The sequence below is a fragment of the Henckelia pumila genome, chromosome 2, assembly GCF_033568475.1.
Source record: "Henckelia pumila isolate YLH828 chromosome 2, ASM3356847v2, whole genome shotgun sequence".
NCBI lineage: Eukaryota > Viridiplantae > Streptophyta > Magnoliopsida > Lamiales > Gesneriaceae > Henckelia > Henckelia pumila.
This window is the reverse complement of record NC_133121.1, coordinates 14,908,118-14,920,205: the sequence shown is the minus strand read 5'-3', so window position 1 is coordinate 14,920,205 and position 12,088 is coordinate 14,908,118. Positions and strand designations below refer to the sequence as shown.

At 37.3% G+C, this 12,088-nt stretch overlaps 1 protein-coding gene across 2 annotated transcripts; it reads right to left on the bottom strand.

The window, feature by feature from the left end:
* Positions 1 to 6,042: 6,042 nt before the first annotated feature.
* Positions 6,043 to 10,206, bottom strand: LOC140881640 (caffeoylshikimate esterase-like). 2 transcript variants are annotated; one of them, XM_073287114.1, is made up of 9 exons: positions 9,865 to 10,206; positions 9,499 to 9,773; positions 9,249 to 9,342; positions 9,051 to 9,083; positions 7,744 to 7,890; positions 7,028 to 7,158; positions 6,785 to 6,922; positions 6,601 to 6,699; positions 6,043 to 6,504 (listed from the first exon to the last, which is right to left on the bottom strand). In XM_073287114.1, exons 2-9 carry the CDS (start codon positions 9,517 to 9,519, stop codon positions 6,112 to 6,114), a joined length of 1,056 nt encoding a protein of 351 aa, XP_073143215.1. In that variant the 5' UTR covers positions 9,520 to 9,773; positions 9,865 to 10,206; the 3' UTR covers positions 6,043 to 6,111. The 2 variants fall into 2 exon arrangements, with proteins under 2 accessions (XP_073143215.1, XP_073143214.1); XM_073287113.1 differs by having other exon boundaries at positions 9,499 to 9,615.
* Positions 10,207 to 12,088: the final 1,882 nt, after the last annotated feature.

Genomic DNA, 12,088 nt, shown 5'->3' with positions numbered 1-12,088 from the left:
ATACTTTTACTTAAAATAAACTTCATGCATAAAAATAATTAAATATATATTCCGGACTTAGTTTATTTTCATGGATTGGTCCAGACTGCTGGTCACTCACTCTAAGCCCATTAAACTTAAATAAAATCCAATAATCATATTTTAGCCCAAATAACTTAATTAAACTTAACTTGACCTAAATAAAATATTTAAGCCTAATTACTTAACTTAAGCCCAATAAAACTCTAGACTGGCCCAAAATCCACTGACTGGCCCAAAAATTCCTGTGGGCCTACGAGCCCATAAAAATTATTGGGCTAACTTAAAAATAATTTTGAAAGCCCAAATAAAATTATTTGGAAGCCCAAATAATTTTATTTCTAATTAAATGACCCAAAAACCCATTAAAACATTAAACATTTTAAAATTAAAATACTCGAGCCCGGCCCACCTAGCCCGGACCCGGACCTACCTGACCCGACCCTAGACCCTACTGACCCGACCCACTACCCTGACCCGACCCGGAACCACCCAGAACCCCAAACCCGATTCCCCCCTCCTCTCCTTTCCTTCGACCGTGCGAGCAGCAGCTTTCTGGGCTGCTACTGCCGTGCTCCGGTCGTCCCCTGGCCGGAGCACCACCACCTACCCCTAGCCCTCTTCAAGACGTTTCCAACAAGCTAAAAACCAGCCCAAACCGATCCCTAACGAAGGAGAACGAAGCAAAACCATCTATCCCTTAATCTGCTCGCGTCCTGTGCGCGACGCCGGACTTCCGACCGTTCGGCCGCCCAGCTCCGGCCACCACTGGCCGGAGCACAACTTGGGTTACCTTCCCCTATGTCTTGTGGTTCTAACCCAACTGGAATCAGTCTAAAACACGCCTTATGGACCGAGAACGACCCAATCTCCCAACATCGCTCAACCTGCGCACCCTAGGACCTGTTCTGAACCAGCTCCCCTCCTGGCCATGCATGGCTCGAACCACTGGACCCAGCTCGACCCTAGGCACCCTAGGACACCCCCTTGACTGAGCCACAACCTCTGGACCGAACCATGCAACAGAAACGTGAACCATGACATGAAACAATCAACAAACATGCATTAAAATCATACCTTCTTGCATAAATCAAAAAGCTCCTGATTAAAATCCGAAATAAAACAATCATTCATGATTAATAGCTTATATGGTGTTCAAACGAAAGAATAGACATGCCTTTGATTTTTAAAACGAAGCTAGACCGCGTGAACGACTCCGGGACGACGGGCGATGACGACAAGCCTTGAACCTTCAAAAACGAGCTATGGAGTTCTTCAAGGATTGCTAGGTGAAGAAGATGAATATGGAGGGGAATGGGTCGGCTAATGGTGAAGGGAGGCGTGTGTGTGTGGGGATTAGGGTTAGACTTAGTCTAGGTTTTGATATTTAAGAAAATAGGGTAATTAATATATTATTAAGGATATTAAATATATAGATAAAATATAACTTATCACAAAACTCTAAAAGAAATATTTAAAAATCTGAAACATTAATAAAAATCCCGAAATTAAAATTAAGGGAATTTTTAAAAGTGATTAAAAGTCATTATCTTGGCTAATTTTGGATAAAAAGGACTCCTAAAATTATATAAAATCAAATACTAAAAATTTTGAGATAATAAAACTCAAAATAATATTTTAGGGCTCTAAAAAGGCTCATAAAATCATTTGGGTGGAAAGTTGTCATCTCGTCCGTCCACGGTCCCGTCTACGCGATCAAATATTTAAAATACTAAAAATCATAAAATCACTAATTATGGGTTAAATGCTTAAATAAATTAAATCATGCATATAAATCACATAATAACACATAAATTCATTTAACCCTTATTTTAAAATTAATTTCTCCTAATTATGCATGCGGATTTACGTATTAAAATTTTCGGGTGTTACAATTCTCCCCCCCTTAAATTAAATTTCGTCCTCGAAATTCGACTGATCAAAATCTAATAACGAAGTCCCTCAAAATTCTAGTTTACTAACTCCACGATTAGTTATCTAGTTTTCAAGTTTCAATATCCCAAAGTCACGTAAATCGCAATGCATAACTAAGTATTTTAAAACTTTGATAACATAAAGTCTTAAGTCATAACATATGCTCCTGATAAATCATAATAAAACATTTAAAACTTACAGACCAGTAGCAGGATTTCTGAGCTTCACGTGGCAGATGGACACCCTCCGAGGACCGTGCTCTGATACCAATTGAAACGCCTAATACTAATAAATGCGGAAAAACTTTTTTTTTTTATGCTATATACTATACATATACGCCCATACATATATGTATATAAAAATAACATACTTTTCTTAAGTAACCTAAAAAAAATATTAAATAAATAAATCCTTAAAAATGTTTCATGCATCAATTTAAAATAATAAACAATACTGCTGAAAAATCTCATACGCGGAAACAATAATAAAATAAATCATGTTTCAAAACTCAATGCAATAATCTAAATAACTGCGACGGTCACGGGGTCCACTGCCATGCTCGCTCATACGTCCTCGCCACCGGTAGGAGCTACATCATACTCACCTGCACCATATAAGCGTAGTGAGCCTAGAGGCTCAACATGTCTAATCCTTTATAACAAGAGTTAAAATAATGCATCACGTAAATACTAATACATATACATGTATATGAGCATGCATGGAAACATTTTTCATAACATAAATGCTGAATCATAAATCTTATACATAACATAACTTTCTTCATCATACATAACATAATTGAGCATGTCATAAACATAAAAACTGTGTATGGTCATATCCATGAATGTGACTAATAACTGTGCCGACTGATCAGTCTAAAGAACCATCGTACGTGGCGGTGGATAAATCCACCTCTATGCTGGTAGTAAACTACCTCTGTGCCAGTGGTAAAACCACTTCTATGCCGGTAGTAGAACTACCTCTGTGTCAGTGGTAAAACCACTTCTATGCTGTCACATCACTTCAATTTCCATAAAAATATTTTCATGCTCAATTCTTAATCATAAACACATCATAAAATATTTCATGTATGCATGCACTTAAAATATGTCCGTAATATATATTTAATTAATTTTAATAATAAATATACTTTTACTTAAAATAAACTTCATGCATAAAAATAATTAAATATATATTCCGGACTTAGTTTATTTTCATGGATTGGTCCAGACTGCTGGTCACTCACTCTAAGCCCATTAAACTTAAATAAAATCCAATAATCATATTTTAGCCCAAATAACTTAATTAAACTTAACTTGACCTAAATAAAATATTTAAGCCTAATTACTTAACTTAAGCCCAATAAAACTCTAGACTGGCCCAAAATCCACTGACTGGCCCAAAAATTCCTGTGGGCCTACGAGCCCATAAAAATTATTGGGCTAACTTAAAAATAATTTTGAAAGCCCAAATAAAATTATTTGGAAGCCCAAATAATTTTATTTCTAATTAAATGACCCAAAAACCCATTAAAACATTAAACATTTTAAAATTAAAATACTCGAGCCCGGCCCACCTAGCCCGGACCCGGACCTACCTGACCCGACCCTAGACCCTACTGACCCGACCCACTACCCTGACCCGACCCGGAACCACCCAGAACCCCAAACCCGATTCCCCCCTCCTCTCCTTTCCTTCGACCGTGCGAGCAGCAGCTTTCTGGGGCTGCTACCGCCGTGCTCCGGTCGTCCCCTGGCCGGAGCACCACCACCTACCCCTAGCCCTCTTCAAGACGTTTCCAACAAGCTAAAAACCAGCCCAAACCGATCCCTAACGAAGGAGAACGAAGCAAAACCATCTATCCCTTAATCTGCTCGCGTCCTGTGCGCGACGCCGGACTTCCGACCGTTCGGCCGCCCAGCTCCGGCCACCACTGGCCGGAGCACAACTTGGGTTACCTTCCCCTATGTCTTGTGGTTCTAACCCAACTGGAATCAGTCTAAAACACGCCTTATGGACCGAGAACGACCCAATCTCCCAACATCGCTCAACCTGCGCACCCTAGGACCTGTTCTGAACCAGCTCCCCTCCTGGCCATGCATGGCTCGAACCACTGGACCCAGCTCGACCCTAGGCACCCTAGGACACCCCCTTGACTGAGCCACAACCTCTGGACCGAACCATGCAACAGAAACGTGAACCATGACATGAAACAATCAACAAACATGCATTAAAATCATACCTTCTTGCATAAATCAAAAAGCTCCTGATTAAAATCCGAAATAAAACAATCATTCATGATTAATAGCTTATATGGTGTTCAAACGAAAGAATAGACATGCCTTTGATTTTTAAAACGAAGCTAGACCGCGTGAACGACTCCGGGACGACGGGCGATGACGACAAGCCTTGAACCTTCAAAAACGAGCTATGGAGTTCTTCAAGGATTGCTAGGTGAAGAAGATGAATATGGAGGGGAATGGGTCGGCTAATGGTGAAGGGAGGCGTGTGTGTGTGGGGATTAGGGTTAGACTTAGTCTAGGTTTTGATATTTAAGAAAATAGGGTAATTAATATATTATTAAGGATATTAAATATATAGATAAAATATAACTTATCACAAAACTCTAAAAGAAATATTTAAAAATCTGAAACATTAATAAAAATCCCGAAATTAAAATTAAGGAATTTTTAAAAGTGATTAAAAGTCATTATCTTGGCTAATTTTGGATAAAAAGGACTCCTAAAATTATATAAAATCAAATACTAAAAATTTTGAGATAATAAAACTCAAAATAATATTTTAGGGCTCTAAAAAGGCTCATAAAATCATTTGGGTGGAAAGTTGTCATCTCGTCCGTCCACGGTCCCGTCTACGCGATCAAATATTTAAAATACTAAAAATCATAAAATCACTAATTATGGGTTAAATGCTTAAATAAATTAAATCATGCATATAAATCACATAATAACACATAAATTCATTTAACCCTTATTTTAAAATTAATTTCTCCTAATTATGCATGCGGATTTACGTATTAAAATTTTCGGGTGTTACAACATAAATCATAAGCTTTTATTGGAAAAAAAAAACAAATTTTTAAAAATATTTAATGTATCAAGATAAATATTGTATTACCATAAATTATGTCATCTCATCGCAGTCACCTCAGGTCCTCGGGTCTTCCCGGGTCCTCGGGTTCTCTGCCCCACTCCAAGTAGACCCTATACCCAATGACAAAACCAGAATTCTTAAACTACTCAGACTAAAATTTTAAATTCTAAAATTGTTTAACCTTCTGATCAATTGAATCACCCGTGCTACTATCAAATTAATTCAAAATTTTCCAAAAAAATTTTCCACTCGCGCTAAAGCCCGGGTGGCGGGTGCCAATTAGGGGTGCAAACGAACCGAACATGTTCGTGAGCTTTACGAGCCCGCTCGATAAATATTTGATTCGTATTCGAGCTTATCGAACTCAAGCCGAATTCGAACATGTTCGAACTTTTTTTCGAACCGAGCTCGAGCCGAAATTATTTTGTTCGATATTTCGCGAATAGTTCGCGAGTCTTAATATTTAATTAATATAATATAATTATATAATAATATATATACATTTCGAGCTTTCGAACCATAATATCCGAATAGTTCACGAATAGTTCGAATATTTCGAACCGAACTCGAACTTGAGCTTCATTTCGAGCCGAACTCGAGCCAAAATATTTGAAATTATCGAACTTCGAATCGAGCTCGAACTCGAATATCGAGCCGAATTCGAATCTTAAAATTTTATCATTATTCGACTCGATTCGGTTCGTTTGCACGCTTAGTGCCAATATACATGGTTCCACGGCGGTGCCTCATCCTCTTCTTCCTCGGTCTTCGGGTCCTCGGCCCCTTCACATAAGCTCTTACCCAGGTCATGACTCAGAATATTATCGGATTATCAATTTTCTAATCCATGTGTTCAAATCTTGCATGTGTTTTATCTTGAGGTTATGGGCTAATGTAATTAGATTAAGGGCATATTTAGTGCCTTCTTATTTTTCTAAATTATGCATGTAATAATTATATTACACAATCAAACACTAACCAGAAACGCAGAGAGAAACTTGAACAAAAGAAACATATATGTTTGTTCCAACAAAGGGAATGATGCTACATTGCTGAGTGAGCGTGCGTGCTACGGCCTTTCCAACCACATAAATATTTCGCATGGGAACGTTTTCGGTTGTTCTTCTCCCTGATTACGGTTGTTGGCGATGCCATGGCTTTTAAATTATCAGATACCATGCTATAACTGAAATCTTGGATCGTTCCCGTGTCTTGAGTGTCGTCGTTTGTGGATCGTTTGTCAAGCCAGGATATGATGTCCAAGAAAACAATCTCTATGTTGTCATCTGGTTCGCCTGAAGTTAAGCCATGCCACATCCCCGGATACAGTTTTATTGTCTTGTCTTTGCTGCTGGATCGCTCATACAGCGCCCTGCTTACGTCTGGATCTGTAACTATGTCTGCTTCACCGTGCAATACGAAAAATGGTAGTGTCACCTATCAGCAAGAAGCAGTAAACAGGTTAATACACAATGCATTTCTGAAAAGAAAAAAATTGTACCAGAATCGTGAAACGTTGTGTGTATTATATACCTCGTTCAAACTGTTCTCAAGGTTCATGCTAGTTCTCAGCATTTCCAGCGCAGTTTTCAGTCTAGGCTTCTCTTGATATATCAGTTTGTTGCCACGAATCTGTAGGCGAACTTGCGATTTTCATATTAAAAGAAAACAAACATAAAATGAGAGGATTAGAACGGAGTAAAAGCAAAAAACTCGCCTCTTCTCGCTTGATAGGGTCCTTGAAGGCTGAATCAATAACATCCTTGGTTGGAACTATCTTCCATTTGGGTATCACATCTTCAATCTGAGTTAAAAGACTTATAACTACGGGATGTGGCTTCACCTTCTCTGAGATCTAATGTCAATGACAAAAGAAAGATTTAACAAATTTCCAACATGAAAATTACACACCAACCAGACTAAAATTGATTTGCTTGTATCAAAATCACGTCACTACGACCTTGCACATTGGGGCCACTAGGACAGCACCATGCCAGAAACCAGGATCTTTTTTGTGGATTAATAGAGCCACTGCGCCTCCCATTGACTCTCCATATAAGAACCTCCTCTTTCCCCTGTACTCTTCACAGGCTGAAATTCAAGAAAACAAAGTTAAAAAGGTGGAGGAGCATGAACCTGCAAAGTTTTAGCATAACTCAACAACAAGAATGGTAGTTTTGTTTCATAACTCCACAGAAGGAGTGGTTTGTTCGGTTTTTGTTTCAAGGAGTAGAACCATCCAGAGTAGTAGACTTTGTTACTCTACTGACATGGTAGTCATGGCCACGAACAGCCGGAATGGGAATGGTATTTGACTCCACAAAGTTCAGGCTGCCTAAAACGGTGAATGACTGCCGGCACTGTTTTCTGATGGAATATCGCTGACTTCTTGAACATCGCGGTTGTCATGGAAAGCTTTTTTTCTTTTCATTTTTTCGAAACTTTCCAATTTTTTCGAAAAAACTTTTTCCATTAAATATTTTCCCAAAATTTGAAATAGTTCAATTTTTTTATAAAATTCGCAACAGTCGCAGCAACTGTTTCGGTAAATGTCCATGGAACTGGAACGGTAACCATTTTGGCTAACCATGTCTACTGTAGTTCACGAGTCCAGACAATATTCATTTTCACACTGATGAAAACAGAGCATGCTCAGGTGGGAAAGTGGCAACTTACCGGAAATTGACTTGAAATGATTACTACAATCGTCCACAATGTTGTCGAACCTTTTGATGTAACAGCGAGGACCCATTGACCATCCATGCCCTTCATAATCGATCCCGAAAACAGCGTATCCACGACTAGCCAGATTTATCCCCACACCTAATCACAAATAAAGGTATAAAACACAATGTTTTAGTGTGTTTTCCATGTTTTGGCAGCACAAAATTGTACAAGAATCGGCACATAAACAGGACATGCAAATACTTTAATAACCTCATTTCCACGTTGAACTTCAATAACAACTTGAGTTAATCATTCCGAATATTAGATACAAAATAGTTGCTAGTAGAGACCACTATACTCAGTCGTGCTGGCGCAGTCGGGGCCCGAGGTGTGCAAAATATCATATTCAATTTTCTTTCTTTTTTTCCTTAAAAAAACAAGTTCACCCTCCAAAATTAATTCAGTACTTCCTCAGACGAAAATGATGGGTGGGCCTAGACAACCATAATACTAAATGACTCAACAAACCAGTTTACTCCACTATTATTGTCCGTGAGTTGTAGGGACAAACAAGTAGTTGCTTGCTAACCTAATCAATCTAACAAGTCACCAAACCTTTTTTTCATAGAATTCAACATTTGACTTCAAACCAAGATTTATTTGACTTACAAAAGAACGAAATGACAGTTTAGGTTCAAATACTTTGTCATATTTAACTTAAGTTTCTAAAGTATTAAGACAAAGAAGCCCCACACCCCAGAAAATGAAACAACAATAGTTAAACGAATAAATAATAGGCAAAGTATGGCCACACACAACACCACAAGCTTTGTCGGTTGGGATAATAAATTTATGGACTCAGTAGATAGTTGAGTGTTCAAATGAAATAAAGGAAGGAAAGGTGCAACAAGAAACGGGTACACTGCGCCTAACGCCCTAACCTTACCTTTAATGATAAAACATTTAATGTCATTTAAAGGCTAATGCTAGAGTTCTTGATTCCTTCTACTCAACCTTAGGTCCTTATCATTGTTTTTAAACAAATTTTTGAAACAAAAAAGATGTGAACATATAGCAAATTTCCTCCAAGAAACAAACACACAGCCAAGATTTTAAATACTAGGTTGGCAATGTGGGCCAACAAGATTATAATAGCCGAATCAATACTTTCAACAGTACAAAAATAAAAAGAGATAAGTTCATAGATCCATGCATTCATAAGTTAGATATTATAGATTACACAAACACCATAATGACATTATAATCTCAAACAGCAAGAAGCAAAATAGAAAAATGAGTGGTTAGAAAAATGTTACCTCTCATGAAATTACTGCACTCCATCCCATAACCTGCAACCGTAGTAATCAATGCCATTTAATCGAAAACCAGAGGGGAAGAGAGGAAAAATAAAAAATCTTGACAGAACGCGGTCCCAAACAGTGAAAAAAATGCAAATTTTCAATGTTTTCCAGTAATTTCTACATTTTGAGAGCTGGGAAGCAAAAGATAGAGACCATGGCAGAGGAAAACCAGAGCTTTTGGAGAAGAAGAAGAAGGCAACCATCTGCAGGTGAACAGCTGCACCCCTCTGGAATTTTTAACATACGCCTGAACATATACGAAAAACAAGAAACCTCATTGAAAGAAATAAAAAAATAAAAAACCTCTGTTCCAAGAATGAGAACCAACGTTTTCTTAAATCCCAGAAAAGGGGGAAAAAGGATCTAATGGAATAATAATTTTTTTAAAAAAAAAAATACTCACCTCTTGATATGCAAAATCCATGCTTACTCGAAGGAGATAATGAATCAAGCAGACCAAACAATGAAGCTACGCCTCATAAAACTTCCTCACTTTAACCAAAAACTCATGAGGGCGGATCTACAAGTAAAAAATGCCAACGTGTGCAGTCAAGAAAAATGGGGAAGAGCGGCTAAAACAGAGACAAGACTGATATTTATTTTTTCAAGAAGGGGATGATTGCCATCTCTGCTTCTTCAGTTCTTTGCATTTGGCTTTTCAAAAAGATCCAAACTTTGCTGAGGTATATTTTTCAGAGTTCAGACTATGCCCATAATAATGGAATAGTAAAGAGTCAGAGATGCAGATAGAATAGATTACACACAATACCTGCAAAATTAATATAATCCCACTTTTTCTATGAAAGAGATGCAAGTGCCGTGAATTGTTTATCTGATAATGATGCCCCTCTGAGAAAGCAATTCCATAAAGAAAACATTCAAGAAATTGCTCTGTTTCGACCCTTTCTCGTTGTGTCTCCGACCCTCAATCCTTATCAAGAATCTCGGTATTTATAGTCTCAGCTAATGAATTTTTTTTTTTTATTTTTTCTATATATATTTTTGCAAGAGTCTCGGCTAATAATTCAGTGAAACGTGTGCACTTCCTCTGCTATTATAGGTGCAACCATTTTTTTATTAATATATCTACAGTAGATGAGATGGGGTGGGAGGGTATATCATCTAGAATATGGTGAGAAGAGAAGTAAATTCATGCTGCATGGGCATCATCACATGTTGATAAAAATAACATATGGGCGACAATGTGAGGATCGTGAGAGTTTTGGGACGAATCAGTGGGAAGTTCATCCTCCCCTAATCCGGGGAAAGAGGTCGAATTTAAGTATTAGTCGAACAAAACATAGGTATCTTAATTAACGAAAAGATGAACAGAAATAGATTGTTACTCATCCCTACGTTGATAAGGCTCTGTTTAAACATGTATTTATAAAAAGTTTTTATAAAAATATTTTTTAAAAACTTTTTATAAAATGTTTTTAAAGTTATTTTAAAAATAAATATGTGTTTGAACAATTATTTTATAAAAATATTTTAACATTTCAAAAGACATGTTTTTTATCTTTGTCTTCCATGGTTCCTTGGTAAAAACATTTAAAAACACATTTCAAGTGTTTTTCAAAAATTATACTTGGAGAACATTTTTTAAAAAATAGTTTTCAAAAACATTTTACCAAACATTTATCCAAACACATATTTTAAGTTTTTTTCACTTATAAAACACTAAAAACGTTTTTAAAGTACATATCCAAACGGAACCTAAGTGTTTCTAAATATTTTTTTAAAAAAAAATAATTAGAGATTGTTCTTTATATAAAAAAAAATTAGAATTAATATTTCATCCACGTGGAAAAGGGAAATAAACATAACACATTCCGAACGATGTGTACCAAAAAAAAATGATATAAATTTTAAAACAAGTAGGTTATGATAAATAATATCGAACATAGCCCACAAGAGTACCAACCTCATTGATTTAGTAAAACGAAGAAAAAAAAAGAAGATATAGGTCATAGGACTTCATCTTGCGAGGCAGTGTGTGGCTATTGTGTGAGAGATGGAGAAGGTGGGTGCAATTGGTTTGAAGCAGTAAACTAATCCCTACATCCAAATTTTGCACCAAACAACAAATATTTATTGAAGTTTCTTTTTTTTTTTTGAAGGTATTTATTGAAATTTCTTATTTTGAAAAGAACTAGTAATTAACTATTGTCACATGTATGTTTCGTAAATTGCTAGTAAACGCTTGCGGTGTACGTAAATTAAATTTAATATGAAACATATTGATGTCACTCAAAAAAATTGGGTAGGCTAGAGTGGATAACCTCTGGGACAAATGTGTTTTTCCATGTAAGTACTCTTGATTTTGTATAGTCATCCAGGATAGGATGAGCATGGGTATCCTTGACGGGTAGTGTGAGGATCAGAGCATGGGTATAACTTTTGACAAGGTAGGATAATCTGCACACACTCAAACAAAAAATGTTAGTGGGATCCCGAAAAGATTTTTGGTGTGGCCATTCTGACGCACAATTTAGTAAAACATGCAAAGTAAAGGAAATACTTAAGATAATAATTATAGAAAGTGTCGGAAAGAATCAATTGGCCTCCGTTGATTTTACCCTTACTGGGTATTTATAGGGCACCAAGTTGGTGAACATCCCGGTATTCTAGGGTAGTGGTCATGATGTAGGGACGTGGGCCACGTTCTGGTCTGGGCACAACTTGAAAACATGGGAGAAAACATGTCTCTTGATTATCGATGGACGTGGTCCATGATGGATTGACTTTTAGTTTATCTGTTTTGTCTGGGAAGGGAAAACTTCAATGCGCTGGAAGTGTCTGGGATGCCAAGGCTTTCCTTCCTGGCCAGTCACCCTTTCCACCCGGGCAGTTAGAGGTATCAAATTAGGCAAGGTCCGTCGGGTTGGCCCGTCCCGCCATACAAAATAAATGGGTTGAGTTATCAATTTTCCAACTCGCCTAAAATGTGGGTTGGCCCGGCCCGCCCTGTCCCGCCTAATGGTGGGTTGCGG